Below are 20,672 nucleotides of genomic sequence, written 5' to 3'. Positions count from 1 at the left end.
TGGCGATGGGTGAGATGCAAAGAAGGAAGTCCCATCAGAAGAGCAGAGCAGTAGTCAAGATGGGAAAACATGGTCAACTCGACTTTATAGCATGGAAGGATAGAAAAGGACGAATAAAGCAATTGGTATGCAAACAAAAGCAACAGAATGGCAAAGCCCAAGATATGGATGAGAGCTACAAGAGAAATTTTCCAGCAGAGTCTAGCTGATAACCTGAAATGAACGAACAGACCTAGGTTCAATACCCTTCGGTGTGGGTTGCACACCCTAACATCCACTATGTGGTTGGTTCTCTCTTAAATTAATCCTTCTTTAGTATTTGTTAAAATTCTTCTATTGTTCACCAAATTGATCAGAGACAGACTTTCAATTTTTGTCTTGAAATTTTTAAAAAAACAATGGCGCAGATGTTAGTCAGACCAATGCATTTCGGACCATATCGGTCCTTCTTCAGGGTCTATAGTATTCATCTGATCAATCAGTAATGTCCACAGATACATCAATTGTGTATTGTCAGCATAAGTACACAGTGTGATGACAAATTGCCACGTGATGAAAACACGGACATGTAGGAAAAAAGAAAACAATGAAATAATGAAATGCAAAGCGTTATACCATCTGTAATCATCATTGTTAATAAAATCTTTAAACAATGATCAAAATACTTTTACTCTAACCGTGGTTAGGGTGATGTTGCTGTGACTAATGGACGTTATCTGCTCTTTCTCAAATAACATTGAATCGTAAAGATAGATACTGTCTGTAGTTGAAGCAAAAATTGTGTAGTGCGTGGGCAGGGATTTCCAAGTCAATAGTGGGGGACACACATGCAGAGTCATGTGATGGCTCAGTGTCAGATAATCCTGGTGGATCAGGTAGAATTCATGCATCAGTTCCTCTCTCAGAACCCAAAGCACCTGTAGTCGGGGTACAGGTACATACAGTTGCTGAGGTGCCATGAAGTGTGCCACCACTGCAGAAAGGTATTTCATGAGCAATGTATACAGCCTGTACAATGAACAGAAGCACTTCAGATTTGTAGTGTTGTTCTCACCATGAACATGATTAATCTTGTGACATTATGAATTGGAAGGTGAAAAAAGGTGCCTTGCATGTTGTGTGATGAAACAAAAAAAATCACTTCTGTATAATCATGATTGTGTTCTGTAGTGTCATTTTCTTGAAATACTTCTGTCGAACATGTTGAGAAGCCTCAATTACACTTGAGAAGTACCTCAGGTACATGCCGTACCTGTAATAAATGCACAAGTTGCATTTGGTTTGCATTGGCACCACAATGGCATTTATTGCCATGAGGGAGCACTGTAGAGGGATGACTTGGATCACACATTGAGTGGTTTTCAAAGGAACTAACATTAGCCTCTAGTGAAGCATTGATAGCACCCACTTTTCTATAGTAATTTCTGACAATTTGTGGAATCATCATTCACACCAGAAGAGTTGAACAGCTGCTCAGAGCTTCTTAAAAATATTGTCCCTTCAATTGGGTCATCACCATCTTTCCAGAAAACCTTGGTCTTATGTGCATGATAGGTCTTGGATTGACAAGAACATTGCCCGTGCTGCCATGTACCAGCCCATCTAAGGGCCAAATCATTTTTTGGGGAGTGTGTGGAGTGACCTGGCTGCATGTTTCAGACTTCCAATTGTATTGCATCATTATTTATTTGAACATTTGTATATTGCACAAAAACCCAGAGGCATCTAGGCGCTTAATCTTACGAGGTTGGTTACAGACAAATAATTCAACTTATTTACAAAACGGCAGTGAGAGTTACCCTATTATCTCACGTTCATAATCAAACAATATTTACAATCATACATTTGCGGTGTTTACACAATTAGCATAAATGTACAGGACCTGAGTTATTGTATGACATAGGCATTGCTAATTTCTGCATGTGGAATCCTATGCAAGTTGAGGGATCCGACACTAGGTGACAGTTTTGAATCTTGATTAAACTGCAACGTTTTAAGGCATTTGCGGAAGGACCACAAAGATGAGTCCATCCTCAGTGTGTTCCGCAGTTTTCCCACAATCACTGTGAATCTCGATCCTCCAGCTTTCTGTCTCCTGAATCTCGGTGTAGAGATTTGGCTGGCGTATGAGGACAATGTAGGTCTGTTAGATTGGGTTTTAGCAATCTGATTACAGAGGTATGCTGGGACATTCTTCAAGAAACATTTGTGAGTAAGTGAGAGGACTTTGAATTTAATTCTGTCTCATACTGGGAGCCAGTGGAAGTTACGTCTAGTAGTTGAGATATGCTCTGGGTATGTCCAGGGCTGCTCTGATTGCATTGTTTGCACAACATGAAGCTTGCTAATATTTCTGGCATTGGAGCCTGCAAAAAGCAAATTGCAATAATCAATCCTAGAGAGGATTAGTGCTCTTGCCAACGTAATGCAGTTATCAGGAGAGGAAGGGTCTGCTAGCTCCAATTAATTTGGATGTGTATGCCACAGAAGAGACTGGCATTGACCGGTCTAGTTAATGTTGAGTCAATGTAGACGCAAAGTGTTTTTATCCCCTTGGCAACGTTGATGGTATTACTGTCAATGTTGAAGGATTTATACAGTTGTGATACGATTGTTTAATTGGGATTTGTTACCTGTGATGAGTAATTCAGTTTTCTCATTGTTGAGACAAACTTGTTTTGCGCCATCCGTGCTTGGATCGTGAGGTACATTTTATTGAGAGTGTTTGAGTCAGTGTCGTAGGAGCCTGCAATAAGTAGAGTATTTGGGTGTCGTCCACATAATTAGTATACGTGACAGTTTGTCAAAAAGTTGCTTGGTGAATACATTATATAGTGTAGGCAACACAAGAGCCTTGAGGTACGCCACAAGAGACTATGGTTGGGGTGGCTGCTGATGAGGCAGATAAAACTCTCATAGTCCGATTGGAAAGAAACAATTCAATCCACCTTATGGCTTCAGGGGAGAATTGTGCTGCCGTTGCTAAATGGTGGCATAAGATTTTGTGATGGACCAAATCAAATGCTGCGGACAAGTCAAGAAAGGAAGGAGGAGGAGGATACAGAGGTCCCCTTTGTCCTTGAACAGGTCCATTTGTGTTTTTAGATCCAGAAGTGCTGTTTTCGTTCCATGGCCCAGATTACAGGACCTTTTGAATCTATAGATAGTGTAGCCTGTCTAAGATTTTTTGTTGAAATGGCACTGTCAACCACACCATCCTGCTCAACCGTCTCCGTGATAACCTGGGTATTACTGGTCAGGCTCTGACGTGGCTGACCTCCTTCCTCTCCAATCGACCCTCCTAGGTCCAACTGGGTTTCTTCCTCTCTGACATCTGTTTCTCTACCTGTGGTGTCCCCCAGGGATCTAACCTCTCCCCCTGGCTGTTCAACCAGTACCTGGCACTTCTTGCTCACTGCATCGCCGCTGTCTGTCCCAACTTTCAGTGCCAGGCAGATGATACCCAGCTCATTTTTAGGCTACCCTCGGCCTCCTCTTCCTCTTCCCTCATCTCCGACTGTCTTTCTGCTATCCAGGAATCGTGTGCCGCCAACGACCTCTGCCTTAATGCCAGTAAGACTGAGATTCTACTTATCGGCACACCGACTCCCTCCTTCCCTGCAGCTCTCTGGCCGGCCTCCCTTGGCCCTCTTCCTGCTCCTACCTGCAACGCAAAAAACCTCAGGGTCATCTTCGACTCCACACTCTCTTTCTCTTCTCACATATCTGACGACTCTAAGAAGTCACACTACCAGCTACACCTCCTCAGAAGTATCCTTCCTTTCCTCTCCTTCCCCCAGAAGCTCACTGTCTCCAGAGCCCTGGTTCTCTCGAAGCTGGACTACTGTAACAGCCTCTATCTAAATCTTCCTGCCTCTACTCTCTGCCCTTTGCAACTCATCCAGAACAGGACTACGAGACTTGTCCTTGGCCTCAAGCCCAGGGACCGTATCTCTCCAGGACTGAAATCGCTACACTGGCTCCCAGTGGCTGCGAGGATTAAGTTCAAAACCCTCTGCATTGTCCACAAGTCCGTCTGGGGCCTTGGGCCAAAATACCTTCAACTCTCTCTTCCTAAATATCTTCCTTCTCAAGCTCTTCGCTCATCCACCTCCAACTACCTCAGGGTCAGCCGCTTCTCCAATCAACATACTGGGGGTAGATCTCTCTCCGCAGCAGGGGCCTCCCTCTGGAACAGCCTTCCTGCTTCCCTGAAACTTGAGGAGAACCATCTCCGGTTCCGGAAGAACCTCAAAACCTTCCTCTTTGCCTTCGCTTTCTCTCCCTCTCTCCCCTGCTAAAATCACTGAACCTGCACTGAATCTGTAACTGGCCACTCACCGATCTTGGTCCTTGGCCCAGCCACTCCTCCCTGCACTGCCTACCTGAACTACGGCACTGTCTCTGTATCCTACAGCCCCTTCTCCTGGCACTTACCTTGCACTTGCCGCCAGCTGGCCCTATTATTTATCTTGTATTCTACTAACCATGTACAGCACTCTCCTTGCACTTGCCACCAGCTGGCCCTATTACTTATCTTGTATTCTACTAACCATGTACTGCACTTCCCCTCTCCCCCTTGCACTTTTCCCAGTCCCCCTACCCTTGCACTTGCGCGATCTGAATGACACCTTGCCTAGTAGGATCATTGTCTGTTCTCCCCTTGTCCCCCCCCCCCCCCGCCTCGTCACACTTGTGTATAGGCACATTACAAATGCCATATCATATATCAGATGTTAGGGTCCAGCGTGTTTTTTTTTTAGCAATGGTAGTACCCAGGCTACTTTTAAGTCATCAGACACTTTGCAATAAACAAATGAGCTGTTGATGTGTGGTGATGAAGGGTGCCAAATCATTGCCAGTCTTTAATGAAGGTGGCAGGACAGGCGTCACCTTTACATCTAGCAGGCTTAAGACCTTTGATGATTTTGATAGTTTAAGTGGTCATTAGGGGTGTGAAGGCAAATTTATGTAGTTTGCTGCCCTTTAAAGGGGGACTCTGCTAGGGTAGAATCAAGTTGTTGTTTTTTTTAACATCAATTTTGTTTTGAAGGAGGTTTATTTTGTCCGCCAAGACGTTTTGGATGTTGGAACACCATTGCTAATCCTCGATACAGTGGCCAAGGGTGGGGGCAGGAGATTCCAACTCGTGAAGTATGACAGTTCTCTAGAGCTAGATTGGGCATTCTTAACTCTCTGGTTGCAAGAGTCTACTTTAGCTTTCAAGGTTGCTACCTTATATTCCTTGGGTAATGTATGGAAGTGGGTCTTATTTGCTGTTGACTGTTTTTTCCAATTGCATTCAGCTGACCTATTGGCAGTTGAGTTATAGGTTTGTGAGTTAAATGTCATTGTATTGTTAAGACGAAAATACAATAAAATAGGTTATCAAAAAAGGAATTGGTGGCTTGTGCTATTGGTTTCGCTTTCCTAACGCTTAGAGGCTCTACTTTGTCAATAGCTGCCAAGATAGTTTTGTTGTAAAGGGTAACTAGTGAGGCAGGATCCGAATTGGGCAGGGGGGGGGAGGACGCGGAGTCTGTTATAGCAAGCAGTAGAATCAGCATATTGTCTGTTGATTTTTTGTCTTCTTGACAGCAGGGATGGGAGGACAGGTTTGGTAGTTATGGCAGTAGAGAAGAGGATAGTATTGTGGCCCGACCAAGGACAAGGGGTGTTGGCAAGGATGTTGGTGATGCAATGGTTGTCAGTCAGCCTATCTAAAGTGCCTCCTTTTTCATGAGTCGGCAGGGAGATGCAATGCGTAAAGCCTTGGGCTACCAATGAGTTAGCAAGTAGATATGCTTGCTAGTCAATCGGGTCGTAAAGGTCTAGCTTAAAGTCACCCAGGATGAGGATTTTTGAGAGGGGTTTTGTGATGGAGGCTAAGAGTGAGGCGATGTAATTGTCAAAGGATGATAATGGACCTGGGGATCTGTAGACAATGTGATGGGTAAGGGTGCAAGTGTGTGAGGGCCATTTTCAATGAAATGCCTTCACCTGATGGGAAGATGTGTTCGGTAGATATCCTTAGATCAAATGTGTTTTTACTCCTCCTCCTCCTCTTAGCAGTAGTTCCGTCTTTTCTTTATATAGTGTACCCTTCCGGGATGGCTAAGGAAATGGAGGGTCCTGAGGCTTGATGGAGCCATCTTTCTGTGATAGCGAGGATGTTTAAGTCGTTGGGTGTAATGAAGTCTGTAATGTCTAGGCCGTGGGCTGGGAGCACCTTTTAAGTGCATCATAGTGTCAGTACAATCTAAGTCCTTAATGTCAGATTTTGGGGATTTCAATCCTTTGTCTTTTCGGTGTGAAGGTTGGTCTTGTGGGGTTTCAATGTCCTCAAAGGTAGTACAGTGATTGACCTTATGGCGGATTGAGGATATGGGCGTCTGGTGACTATGTGATGGTGATTGTTTTCTATCACTATTAGGTATGATGGTAATGGCATTTTTAAATCCGGGTGGGTACGTGAGGCTAGTCATTTGTTCCTCAGAAAAGTGGTGCAAGGGGCATATGTTGTTTGAGAGGGTGTTTAAGATAGTCTGCAGTGGTCCCATCAGGGGAAGGCAAAGGAAGGGGGGGTACCTTAAGATAGGAAGTGGGTTGGAGGAACGTTATGTGGATCAGGGACCACATTGGCCATTTGCAGTCTACGTTGACTGTGGAGAGGGGCAGAGCTGATTAGCTAAATTCTGCTCAACTTCCTGGTTGTTGCCAGGGGTAGTGGTGGATTCGTGGGAGATTCAGCGTTGGACGTGGTCCTGGGCTGTTCTAGTTTGTGTGAGGTTATGGTTGAGAATGCATGGACCGGAAGGAGCAGGCAATCTATACAAGGCCACTCTGCAATCGTATGGTACAGTATCTCGGCAAAGCATACATTAACCAGGCATAAGGTGCAGGAAGTCTATGCATGGGCACATTATCTAAGCATAGTATACATTAACTGGGCATAGGGCACAGGAGATTTATACATGTCAGTATATGGTCATAGGGCGCAAGAAAACCTGGGCGCGATAGCTGGACATAAAGTGCACAGGTCAGGGATGGATGCTATATCTAGGCATGAGGAACAGACATCAAAACATAATACACTCAGTGTGAGATCAAGAGGCGCACTTAATACGTAGATGTGTCAATTATGAATGGGCTGTAGTGTAACACAAATAGTATGGTATGTGCATTTAGGTCAGAAGCGGAGGCGGACATTGGCTCAGTACAAGAGAATAGAGCAATAATCTTGAGGCATAACAAATGCAATGTGTATTATAGATTCAGGCTGCGTAACCAAGTAGCTGTAAAAATGTTAGGGATCATGAGTGGGAGCATGGATCGCAAGAGCGAAGTGAGGTGGAGGGACGGCCTGGGCTCACAGGATGACTGTAGCTGGGGATCAGTCGACGGTAACGGATCTTCTGGTTAAACCTGCAGCAGTTCATACTCAAGAGGAGGTAGTGTGTAGATGTACGATCGAAGCGTATGTAGTTTTGTCAGGAGATTTTACAGTCGACAAACGCGGGGCAGGACAGTGCTTGGCCACAAGTTATTTTTAAAGTTAAGTGGACATGCTCTCACAGAAGAAAGCTTATGGATTAGATGTACAACAGCCACCCTGGCTGTGCCTGGCTCCAACAGGGGCTTTGAAGGTGAGGTGGGGAGAGGGGCAGGGGGGGGGGCAGCGTTCACCTGCCGGCTCCCCGATTGGTCAACTATAGGCAAGAGACAGGCCAATCATAACTGCACAACACTGTAGTTAGGAAGCAGCACTGGTGCTATCGGTCGGCCATTTAGGACAGAGTTACGATTCAAATTAAACGAAAGAAGGATGAGCAAACTAGCAGCCTCATCAGTCATGTTCCCAAACAAGTCCCCATCATCAAAGGGCATATGTAAAATGTATGCTTGAACCTGGCAGTATTCCTCCAGGCATGACAGCCAGCTCAGTCTGCATAGCACTTACGATAGGTTTGGATTAAGTTTCTGCAACAAATACTTCAATACGAAGGGCTTGATTTGAGACCTCTTCTTGCAGTATTGCTAAGGATTCTTACCACTGGTCAGACATGATCAAATATTGGAGCATTCATAGTAACATCTCTGCGATGCCTAGAAGATAATGCTAAGGAGTTAGTAGCCTAGACAGTTGGGGGCCATTACCAAAGCACGCAAATTCCTGCCTCTGCTCTCAGAGGCACAGAACATTTTACAGGTGGTCCCTTAGAGGCCTAAGTAACTACCCACTTGCCATTAGATCACTCCACAGCCTTGAATGTTCTGCTTTGAAGCATGGTATCTGAGAATATGGTACACACTTTCAGCAGCCCCTCTTCCCAAACAGTCCCGAATTGGAATAGCCATGAGTTTTTCTTGGTCAGCATATGGCCAAACAGGAAACAATCTCGTCTAGAGAAGCCAAACAGGGAGCACACCACCCCGCCCCCCCCTTTCAAAAGGCAGGGATTTACAAGGTGGAATCAGGCAGAACAGATTTGGGCTACATGATGTAAACATGTTCCTAAGAGGAAGGACTAGATTGATCTTGGTTATGAAGCTGATGGGGACTCTTGTGGGTACAACGGAAAGGACCCCCGAACCCCAAAAGAAAATCTGGTATGAGGGGAAACCAGTATCATGTCCAAAACAGATCTCAAGTGTGTGAATCATGGAGACAGGACCTTGGTCCAGGCCATTCACTATGTCCACACGTCATTGGACAACTGAAGACTGGGTCAGTTTGACCAGCTCTGACCAACATCTGTAATGGCAGGAATTGCCAGATAAACTATTAGGATAGCATGCAATCATGGGAGTCACCCATTCCTGAGGGCGGGGCTGAGGCAATAGGTACTTCCAGCAGACCTATTAAGAGGTGTTGAGTTGTGGCACTAGCAGAGGACTCCTGAAGTTGAAGGGTTAATACCTCCACCTCAAGAGTAAACACATGGCTCCATTGTGGAATTTCCATAATTAGTGGAATGCACATAGGTGGGTGCAGGCAGACAGTGCACAGCAAGGTCTCAGCTACCAAAGACCGGGTGCAAGTTCAGTCTCAAGGCAATGGCCATTCCTCCTAAACTCTGCACCCAAATCCCTCCAACAGTCACCCCAAGACCAGGGAAACATGCGGGAGATGAGCTCAAAGGGTCTCAGTATGAAAGTATTGGAAAAACTCGGACCTAGCTAATCCCTCTTCACATTCCAGATTGGATTTCCCAATCAAATGTCTTTCAATGCAAATTTACAAGACACATTTGGAGTGCCTGCTAACTGCTTAGATCTATTCTTACCTCAAGAAAAAAAATTGTTTTAGCACTAGAGGCAGTCTTCAGTAAACTGACAGTCTGAAGCCAAATTAGACATTGCTGCAGTTCCAGTCGTGGTACTTTCCCCCCGTTTTCTGGCTGCACCACTCATCAGCTTACTATCAGTTTACGTTTTCATTTGCTGGAGTTCACAAACAAACAAAAGGCCAAAACATTGATCAGGTAAATCAGATAACAGGGAGATAAGGTATAACAACTGGCGATGCCTGCAGCAGAAAATGCCCCAATTACAAGCAGCGACTTGCTTTCTGCAGCTGGTGTTGTACCAAAGTGCCCCCTGGTTCTGCATGCAATAGACTGTTGCTGGGTGGGATTGCCGCTGCTTATTATGATGTTCAGCTCGACCCATGCAGTTCTCCTATGACATGCATCAGGTGGAATGGAGTTAAGCATGTGGCACGAAGGGATACATTTACAATCTGCGTGAGGTATTTAAGGAAATGAGAAAATGGCCATCACTCAAGCAGAGAAATAAAACAGGCGACAAAAAAAAAAAAAGCATATAGGACATGGGGTTTAGACACATTTAACCGTTAGTGAGTATATCACCAGTGAGCTCCGTGTACATTACAAGCTTCATTATCAGAAATAATGTATATGTGTGGTAATTTTCCCACAATGCTGCAGTGCCTTCAGAGGCATATGGCCAAGCCTGTTTTCAGTCTTCTCCCCATCCGCTCCCTCGCCGTCTCATTCCACTCGGTCGCCTGTCCGTACCCACCCAGCCTCCCCCTTCGGCCCAACCACCCTATTTCAACCAGCTCTACCCACACACTAACCATAACTTCTCTCCATCAACCCCTGGCCACCCATACGACCGCAAATAGTCCCAAGCCCACCTAGGTTAACTTCTTCATATCCCCACAAATGCTAGGATAACATGCTCACAAGTGCCTCGTAGCTATGCTCACCACTACCAACACAAGCACTACAGTTCACAATCACTGCTCTTAAAGTATCTGTTTTCGGACTTGCAACAATACTAAAGCACATAGCGTAAAACAAAATGCCCAATATTTGACTGCAAGCACTAACTTCCAGACAAGATGGGAGCCAGTGCAAATTAGAGCCCAAGTATTTACTGCATTCTTTCCTATGTTGCAAAACTCAATAAACAAATGTAATTACCAACATTATGGGCTTTTTGAATGCTTGTGCTGAAGTAGGCATCTCACCCCTCAGAGAAACCTTTGATGGACTATTTTTCCAACTGTAGGCCATCATTAATTGTCTGAACCACTCCCAAAAGTAATGGATGATAGTTCTAAACCTGTCAAAGCTTTTCTTGGATGTCGATCTTTGATACTTCCCACAAGTCATTGTTTCAAAACACACAGTACTGAACAGTTCATCTGGGTTTTGTGGGGGTGACATCTTATCCCAGACAAGGGGTTTGGGTTATTGGAAAATTCTGCAGCATGTGTCTAATTACCTTTACTGCATAGCCAACTAGAGGTGAACAGATAACGCAATACACCACATTTGTTTTCAGTTGTAAAAAATACACAACTTTACAAGTGGTCTTATTGCAACACACATTACGGTATTGTTTGCCTTTACAACAGAATAGTTTCTAATTAATATTTTACCACACATGAAAATTGTACAAAGTGTTTAATCAGCAATAAGCAAATGTGCAATCCTAAAAGGTGGTTTCAATTATGCACACTTTCGAATCTGTTTCACAAAGACTTATTTTAGTCCTCGGATTCGGACTCCTCCTCATCCTGGCTGATCTGGAAATAGCGCAGTTCATAGGTTTCTTTGTCAGATGCAACCACACGAAGCCAATCACGGAGATTATTCTTCTTAAGGTATTTCTTGGTCAGATATTTCAGATACCTGCAAAGAAAGAAACAAAAAGGTACACTATTCTTCTTTATCTACAAAATGTTGGCAAGGTTGCCAATGTCTTGGCACATAACCAGTCATGGAGAAAACAATGAAAGTCGAATTTAGCGCTATACACCAAAGTGCTTTACAGGAATACAAATAAACCATACAACCCATGATAAACAATCTGAGAAGCACAAATTAACAGGCAAGCAAGGGAGTTAAGGTGAAGGAGAGAGATCGAAGAGGAAGCGCATTCTAGTGTTTGGGGCCAAGAGAGAAAGAATGGAAGTGGTACACCACACTGTAGAGGAAGGAGTGGAGAGTTAAATCCAGCCCAGGATACAGAGTAAGTGTGATATGAGCGATACAGATGAAACCAATACAGAACAGAACCATGGAGACCAATAGTGGAAAGGGACTGAAGAAGGGAGTGGCCAACAGTGTCAAAAGCAGCTGACACATCAAGAAGAACGAGGAGAGAACATAACCAGCATAGCAAAAAAAAAATTTTAAAACTATGTCAACCTTCTATAGAATCTACCGCTAACTAAGCTCGTTATAACTCACTCTTCTAAAAAAACATTTTTGTCAAATTCTCAATCTCATACACCTTTTTTTAAACCAGTACTAAGTAACCACCACAAACCATAAGTCATTAAAAAGCAACTGCATTTAGAAGTTGGCCATTTGAAAAACATAAAAACTCCCAACCTCAGTACTGCACAAACAATCCTCCACACAGGAATTAACTGGACACATGGCAACCATAACCATGTACCAAAATCTGCACCAAAATCCACTCGGCGTTAAGAATGTACCATAATAAACCCCAAATACGTTGTCTCGCAATTACTCCCATCCAGTAAGCACTTACACTTTGCCACATACTTATCACCAGTCCCGCCAGGCCGAGACCACCGCAAAAAACATTGCCTCCTCCATGACGCATAACACGTGCTGCATCATCATTATGTGCTGCCCATGCACCTTACATGTGCGCAACGCCCCGTGGTGTTACACTACCATAGGACGCCAGTAAACGGCAGGGATAAGAGGAGATAGTCAAGAAGGTTGGTAGTGTTTGGCAACAAGAGCAGCATCAGTCAGAAATGTGAGAGGAAAGATTAAGGTCAGAATAGGATAGAGATTTCCTCAAGAGGCGTTCAGCATGATGCAAAAACGAGGAGCTGAGTAAGCCATGCTGGAGATGGCTTACGTGAAAGAAAGAGGAAGGGTAAAGGGAATCAAGGGCATCAAGGACAGAGGTTGAAGCAAATGTGTCGATGGAAAAGGATGCAAGAGCATCCAAAGAGGGAAGGGAAGATGTAGAGTAAATAGGGATGGGTCAAAAAAACAGGTCACAGTGAAAATGAAAGAGGTGGGGAAATAAGGGAGAACGACTTAAGAGTGGTCAGAAAGATAAACAAGAAGGCCCAAAACTGAAGGGCAAGACAAGGGGAGTTCCAAAGAGGAACCAGTGTGTGAAGGAGTGGGGACAGGTGCAAGATGGTAGGAATCAAGAACAGAGATGGGTGGCTGGAGGAAAGATGGAGGTTGAAACCACCAAGATGAATTAAAGGAGAACCAAGTGGGAGAAGATAGTAAGCGTAAGAACAAGACTGTTACAGAATTTAATAGGGAAAAAGATCAAAAGAAAAGTAATAGAGGCTTTATGAAACACGAGAACCGATACCCAAATTATGGGAAGAGACAAAGATTGTAAAGAGGAAGGTATATGAAAAACAGAAGTGAATATTGACACCACTCCCATTGCCTGAGGGGAAAGGGGGAGAAAAGGGTGTACGAAAAAAGTAGAAGAGGAGAATCAAGCATGAGTGGCAAGGTTGGAGTGAGTCACGTTTCAGTGAGACTAAAAGTGAAAACTGAGACAAAGGACAGTATAAGGGACAGAGTGGGCTTTGTTGCAGATGGAAAGTGCATTCAATACCAAGATTGAATGGTGAGGAGGAAAAAGAAAACGGTAGGATAGATGAGTTATCAGAGTTACAAAAGGAAACTTAAGTGTGGACAGTGGAAGAATAATGCAAAGTACAAAGTGAGAGGATTGGAGATGGCATGGCGGGGTAGAAGCAGAAAATGAGAATAAAAAGAAATACAGAAAAATAACAGAACAAGATGTGAATAAACAAACACCCAAAGTTAACTAAGCGAGTTCCCATCAATAAGGGGGAGGGAAAAGAGGAAAGAAGCCGGAGAAAGGGATGTCGCCTAGAAGCCAGGGTGGTAGGATGGTGATGGAAGCAGCACAGCGAAGAACATAGATAGCAAAGGAAATAGTGAAGAATAGAGTTAAGGTGTTGCGCTGCCATCCGCCAAAAGCAGTGAATTGTCCATGTCTTCGACACTTAAACTGCTTAACCGCTATAGATCTATGGTTTGCTATAAAACCTACAACACATGACAGCAAATCTAGAATCAAATAGTTGTATCTAAAATCTGAAAGCCAAAATTAACTTTCAGAAGAGTACAGCCTTAAATGAAGGCGGTATCCAACCTCCCACACTACGTTATCGCCATCAGGCTTCAAGAACTTAGGCTACCTAGGCCAGGACCTTGCTCCAAGCAGAGCCACAGACCAAAAGCAACCCTTGTTTAAGTGTGCCTGTAGTTCCTCCCAGCTTTCCAGTCTATGGAAACTGGCCATTTGTAGCCTATGGAGTATCCAGGAGTGGAATAGGCCTGCAAACACATGTCAGCTGTAGAGGGTGTGAATGTGTTGCACTTAGACATTTACTTGATTTTTAGCATAGGTGAGATGAATCCCTAATCTCAAACTAGAAAACCCTGGCCAGAGTCATTAATTTTAGAGGACTGGTTTCTTGGTGTATACCGCAAATTGTAAATTAGAAGCAGGGTTAATTCTTGAAATCCTATTCCTCAAAATACTTTATTTTCTCCAGACCGTTAATTCACAAGCAATTCATATGATGTGGTCTTTTGTCCTTGCAGCCTACTTCTCTAGACCTTTGAAAGTATGCAGTCAGCCTACTTCTCTAGACCTTTGAAAGTATGCAGTCAGCCGAGTGATCATTCACATTATTTACATCCATTCTAGATACATGCACATATTCAATCTTCCATGTCTCCTTCCCTCCTCCTCCTGTCATTTCCCTTATTTTAATTGTCCACCAGCAAACTAATGTCTGGTGATCCCGGAGAAGGGACAGAACACCCTAAAGCTCAAACAAGATTAGGTCCTTTAATATCACCAGGATATTTATTTGCATCACTAAGGACACATTTAGTGGGCAATTAGAGCATGTGTGCTAAACACAAACTGCTACGAAAACATTATTATAGAACATTAGCATTCAAATAGGTCCCTTTCAAGGAGGGATTGATTACCCATTGATTTTGTCCTCTTCTCTCAGTAAAGGAGGCCCACTCTTACACAGATCTACTCACAGGGGCATCACTTTTCTTATTTAAAAACTAAGCTCAAGCAATATTTTCGCATTACTATTCATGGATAAGTTATTTTTATTAAGATTTTAAAGCAGTAAGTGTATGCTGATAAGTAAAGCAGCACTATTGCCAGAGAAGCAGGAAAGATTGATCTCAACTTAAAATAAAGCTCTGGGATGTTCTACTAGTGTAGCTTCTTACAAGAGGCAACATTAGGGTTGCACATTAGGATTGGACAGTACATCCACCAATATGAGGTTAATTACCGACCACCTTATTAAAGCAGCTGACAGCATGCAAGGTCATGCAGACAAACCACAATTTAAAATTGAAACATCTAATTTTCTTCCAATGGAACTACAGCATTTAATTATTCATTGAAGGGAAAGCGAGAGAACTATGGTTGTCAAGTTGGAAAAAACAGACTAGGAAGCACTTCAAATAGTACTTCACTCACCTTTTCGAAAACTGTTTTTCAGATATTACAGTGATCTTACTCTTCAAACGTTCAATATGAACAACGTTCCCAAGATTCCCGGTTTTTCCATTGACCTTAACCTTCTCCTTCAGGAACTGCTCCTGTTTAAACAAAAAAAGAATAGGACACTAGGGAATGGTGCCCTAGGCTCAAACTAGGGAAGTTAACCCTAGTTATAAAATATGTTAAACCAAAACCAAATTATTGATAACGCACGCACAATCCATGAGCATACAGCTGGTTTATAGGTTCATAATTCAAAGTTACAGAATTCTGACACCATTAAAAAAAAATTGCTAAATTACCATAGTGGGACAGCCAGGACTATACCTTATCAAAGAATTAACAGATACTTACAAAGTTGCTTGAGTCAAATATTCCATCTTCTACTGGGTGGGTAAGGTCAAGGGTAAATTTCCAGCTTGCTTTCTTAGACTTCTTATCCTTCTGCTAAAAGAATAACAAAAACAATTGAATTGCTGGGATTGGCAGACAGGATCTTAGAACATTGTAAGAAGACTTCACAAAATAGTTTCAGTACAGGTTCATGTGGATATATGTTTTAACACTCAATCGGCAAGTCTAAATGTGGTTCATTGCTAAGTTGGCTACCACTGGAAACTACGTCAGAATAAAACATTTTCTACTCTACTTCAAGACTGGAGAAATACATTATAGACGTGTGTAGTGCATGCTTTCAGAGGAAAAATGCTTAGCCACTATGGACTAATTTGGGTGTATTACTGTGAAATGGCAGAATTCAGTGTGCACTAGTTTCCAGTGATGTCAATGTACAATGTGACGTCATCCGTGCTCATGGATTCAAGAGTTAAGGGAGGCATCACTTTCAACACCGGTCTACTTGCAAGATTTGTGTTACGCTGGAACCATAACCTTAACGTCACTGCATCCAGTTCGGACTAAATGAACCGTTTCCATTTACCCGTTTCAAGAAAAAATGTTCACTTAAATATATAATTAATTTTGTTTACGTCCATCTACATGCATTGACAACTCAATGCATGCAGCCATCATGAAACCAAATACAATTCTGCGTAAGGCTGGACTGCCCGATTACCCCAATGGAGTCATTGATGTCACGGCCATTTAATCCTTGCATCTACAGCCGTCTCTCCTCAAATGCATTTCCCCTTCAGTTTTGCAACTGTGTAACTGCTGGGGCTGCGCCAGCAAACGCTCTGAACTAGATCAGCATAGTATATTCATATTTTTTTATTTAATGCAAAATAAATAACTCATGACATGATGTCCACCATTTCCAAAAACTGCCAATTAAAGTCTTGCCATTTCTTCAGAAAACTGCCAATGAATTTGGCATGTCCTTCAATATGGATAAAGTGAGAAACCCAATACCAGAGTAAGCGCAGACGGATCACTGAATACACAACACAACTCCAGGATAACTTCAATGTAGCCGCAACAACATGCCTATAAGGTAATTAAAAAAACCTCTCAACCAAACATCTACAAATCAAGACATAATCTTAATGGAAACGATATGCATGGACACCAGGCTCTAGTCTATTGGCCCAAAAACTGTGCAGCGAGTTCACTGTTCGAAATTGATACAGTGCTGCAATGTCATACAAACAGCAATTGTGCACTATATAAAAAAAAAAAACAATACCACTAAAGATCATGAAAAGAAAGTTGTGACCTGGTCTTTACTCCACACACAACGCTCTGCATAAAAGCACATGAAGCAAGTCTGAGCACAAGCTGCAACAAACACATGCCTGGCAACCATAAAACAGTACAGGATACACAGATTATGTGCTGGCCCAGACTACAGACGCACCATTGTCAATAGTAAAGCAAAAGTGTTGACTGTCAATAGGAGCGACAGCAGTGTCAGACTCTTCCCAAACGGAATATCATGGACAAGAGTGCTGCAAGATCCCTAACCCTCAGTTTCACCAGAAAATCTTGGCCACATGCCCCAGGTCAGACAGCTCCTCCAGCGATGTTTCAAATTAGGCATACTTTAACATACTACAGGGCTCACCTACCCATGGACCTGTAACAGCGACAGTACTCCAGTATCCATTTGGTGTTTAGTACAAGAGACAAACAGATGCCACCACATGTTGGCACTCAATCGGCCATACATAGGCTACTGTGGCAGCTTTAATGGTGTAAACTCAAGGAGAAAATAATTCAATAACACCAGTCAACAGGTTGAATTAACAAAACAATTTAACATTACCATTAAGAAAACCTGACGCACTGGTGGCGAGTCAATAAATGTTTGAAGGTAATGAGGTATGTGTCCTTGCATAAATGTACTCATGTGTCTCAGGCGAAACGGAGTACTATTAATTGGGTAATGATACTGTGTTTAGAAGTGAGAGGAATTTGGTCTGAAGAAATAATGAGAGAAACACGCAGATGATTAAGTGAGAAATATTTTGAAAGAAGCTGTGCAGGTAAAGAGCAGGAAAAGGGAGAACATACAAGTAGAGCTGCAGTATATGTTGAGAGCGGGAAGGAGGAAAACACGATTAAGAGAATGCAGAAGGGATGGAATTTATGGAAAGCAGAAAACGATGAGGTTAGGCAAAACTGGAGTGGGACGTAAGGTGAGTTGTCAATATGGAGAGGTGACGGGGAAAAAAAGCAACCACTGAGCATTAAATGGTCAGCACCGGATAGACGTAGCTGCGCATAGGTTCCTTTAATATGAACGTGTCCCTTGTTTTAAGACTGCTATTTACAGTCTTTTGGTAAAGCAATACAATCGAAAACGACAAAATTAAAGACCAAAAGGGAAAATAAGGCCGTTAAGGCAATGTAGATTACCAGCATAAAACACTATACACACAAGCAGAACCGCATATGCCTGAAACGGTGCTGCCCAACATTTACGTTTGCATTCACCCCTTCCCTTTCTCCATCAGTGTCCAGGTCTACTGCAGATTAAAGTAACAGCGTGAGAAACGGGTGTCAGCAGCACCAACAATGCATTAACGTTATGCAGGCGGCAACACACGTTTTCAGATGTCATATTGGACATGTGTTATCTACTTGTAGCTCAGGACCTTCCAAGAACAACCCTTTCTCGTCCCAACTAATAAACTGAAAGCCAGCCTACTGTGATGGATACCCTGGCGTTACAGTTGCACTTCGCCGGTAAAAATAGCTCAAAGGAGCCAACAAAGCGCAATATAGCGGGCTGCTTGCAACCGGCAAAACAAGCAACCCACATGTATCCTGTTGCCGTTAATATAATCAGAACGCAACCTAGGCTCTTCAAATGTGGACAGAGGGGTGAGGGGTACAGGTTACTCGCCAAAAGTCTTAAGCAAGGAAGCATATTTTAAGAGGCGTAACTACGGTTGATGTATCTTTTCTTGAAATACACCGTGCCTTGGTCTACATCCATGTTATTGAGGCTTACAGTACAATGTGCAACCTTACAGCTGTCACAAGGCAGAGATTCATGTGGCGTCCGTAGTTATGCACGGTCCACTGCTGTGCCACACACCGGGTTCCAAAAGGGTTTATAACGTATGGATATTTGTTTTACTACTTAGACACTGCACGCTACGTGGCACAAACCGGCAACAATGCGCCATGAACGGCAGCCATGCTGCACTCACCGGCACCATGTTTCCAAATTGCCCGAGGAGTGGAAAGGAAGTGACAAACTTCGGGTGCGTCTTTATATATGCCATGATGTCATTACGTATTCACGGGCTGAACGTCACCGAGGACTTCAAGATTCTGCTACACGTTTAAGAACTAGACCGCTCATAACAAAACATGGGATTGCAGAGTAGCCATACTAGAAGAAGAAAGGTTCCTCATTTGTTTTAGGGAATTTAATGTTTATGTTTACTATACCGTAACGTGTCCGCAGTCTAGATGCGTCGCTGCCTAGACCCGTCGATGCCATGTATGTTTGTATGTTCAAATATTTGCATTCATTTTTTAGAAATAAATACGATCAGCACATTCATAAAGAATCACGATGATTTAGTAACAATACCGAATTATTAATTGATGCCAAGATTCAGAAGCATCTGGGAGGGAGATTTAGTCAAGGAAAGGGAGAGAAATGAATTCTCCAATAGGCTTGCATTGGGGCTAGAATTATTTTGGGCGGGACAAAGGCAAAAATAGCATATCCAGGACTTTAAGCTGGCCGGGGGCAAACCCCAGCAGTTTCCAGAAAGGGCACCAGGGCCGAGCTGGGGCACTGTTGAGGCCGACCCCCGACTAGCTCCAGCCATGCAGACACCTCAGGCAGCCGTGTATCTGAAGCGCTGCACAATTACACAGACTGCCTGCAGGCAGGGCCGGTCTTAGCCGGTCTTAGGGGCAGTAGCGCCATAGCTCTCAACTCACACGCGTTTGGCGGGTGTCACCCGCCTTGTAAAGGGTTGACTCACCCGCCAAGCCTCCTGCACGCCCATTCATTCCAATGGGCGTCTCACCCGCCAAAAACAAAATCAGGTGATTTCACCCGCCTTTGCGTCACAAATGGTTGAGAGCTATGGTAGCGCCCTGCACGAATTGGCACCTCGCCCACCCTGCGCGCCCCGCAATGTGCCACTTTTTTTTTTACCAGGGGGTGATGATGTGAATAGGGTGCACCCTATTGCTATTAAATGTGCTCCGCTGCCACAGACGCATTTAATAACAAAGGGGCGACTGCTGCACCTCCTGCCACCATGCCAGCTCAGGGGAGGTCTTAAAAGACTCCCCCGACCTGGCTTGGTGGGGGGCTAATGGCGCCCTTTTGTTATTAAATGCACACGCAGGAGTGGGGCACATTTAATAAGACTAGGGTGCAGAAAACAGCACCCTATTTTTATTAAATGTGCCCGCAGCAGCAGGAGCATTGAATAGCCATAAGCCGCCTGCCGCGTCTTCTCCCATAACGCCAGCTTGGGGGAGCCCTTGAAAGACTCCCCCGAGCTGTCATGGCAGGGGCTAATGGTGCCCTGTGGGGCGTGGCACCCAGGGCGGTCACCTGGCCCTCCTCTCCCTAAGGCTAGCTCTGCCTGCAGGTGTCAGCACTGACACCTGCAAGCAGTCAGTGTAACTGTGGCTTCGGCTGCCAGATGACTCTGTACTCTGAAACAGGAGGAGGGCTGAAGGGCCCAGTCTCTCCTTTTGTTTCCAAGTAAAGAGTCAGCATGAAGCATGAAGCCTTTTAAACAAGGCTTTATTATGCGTGATGACTCTTACTCTAAAACAAAAGGAGAGGCTGGGCCTTCGAGCCCTCCTCCTGTTTTGGAGTAGAAAGTCCTCACACAGCAGGCCGCCCTTTCATTCAAGGAGCCAGTGGTTTTTAACCACACCTTGCCTTGAATGAAAGGCTGACTGCAGCATGTGAGAGCTGGGGCACACTGGTGTTGCACCTTTAGTGTGCCCAGCTCCGAATGGCTGAGCGCACCAAAGGTAATAATGCCAGTACGCCCCAGCCTCTTACTTTCACTAGTTCCCCACACACCCTGTTGGTGAGGGGAAGCTCTTGTTGTTAGGGGGCATGGCCTAAGTACACACATGCTTAGTCCACACCCCCTAATGAGAGCCCCGCCTCGATTTACCACCCCACTTAATCTACTGAGCATATCCCTCTG

General features: G+C 44.0%; 1 protein-coding gene across 2 annotated transcripts; it reads right to left on the bottom strand.

Moving 5' to 3' along the window:
* Positions 1–10,920: 10,920 nt before the first annotated feature.
* On the bottom strand, positions 10,921–18,756 carry RPL22L1 (ribosomal protein L22 like 1). 2 transcript variants are annotated; one of them, XM_069618761.1, is made up of 4 exons: positions 18,684–18,756; positions 15,421–15,513; positions 15,043–15,164; positions 10,921–11,165 (listed from the first exon to the last, which is right to left on the bottom strand). In XM_069618761.1, exons 1-4 carry the CDS (start codon positions 18,690–18,692, stop codon positions 11,021–11,023), a joined length of 369 nt encoding a protein of 122 aa, XP_069474862.1. In that variant the 5' UTR covers positions 18,693–18,756; the 3' UTR covers positions 10,921–11,020. The 2 variants fall into 2 exon arrangements, with proteins under 2 accessions (XP_069474862.1, XP_069474863.1); XM_069618762.1 differs by having other exon boundaries at positions 15,421–15,510; positions 18,684–18,734.
* Positions 18,757–20,672: the final 1,916 nt, after the last annotated feature.

Source organism: Ambystoma mexicanum, chromosome 10 (genome assembly GCF_040938575.1).
Source record: "Ambystoma mexicanum isolate Mex_15411 chromosome 10, UKY_AmexF1_1, whole genome shotgun sequence".
Taxonomy (NCBI): Eukaryota; Metazoa; Chordata; class Amphibia; order Caudata; family Ambystomatidae; genus Ambystoma; species Ambystoma mexicanum.
This window is presented reverse-complemented; position numbering and strand designations above follow the sequence as displayed.

Excerpts from the sequence above, each read along its gene's own strand:
- RPL22L1 (XM_069618761.1), bottom strand. Across the intron at positions 15,165-15,420 it reads TATTTGACTCAAGCAACTTT|GAGCAGTTCCTGAAGGAGAA; the intron begins GTAAGTATCTGT and ends TTGTTTAAACAG. Across the intron at positions 11,166-15,042 it reads GAAAAACAGTTTTCGAAAAG|GTATCTGAAATATCTGACCA; the intron begins GTGAGTGAAGTA and ends CTTTCTTTGCAG.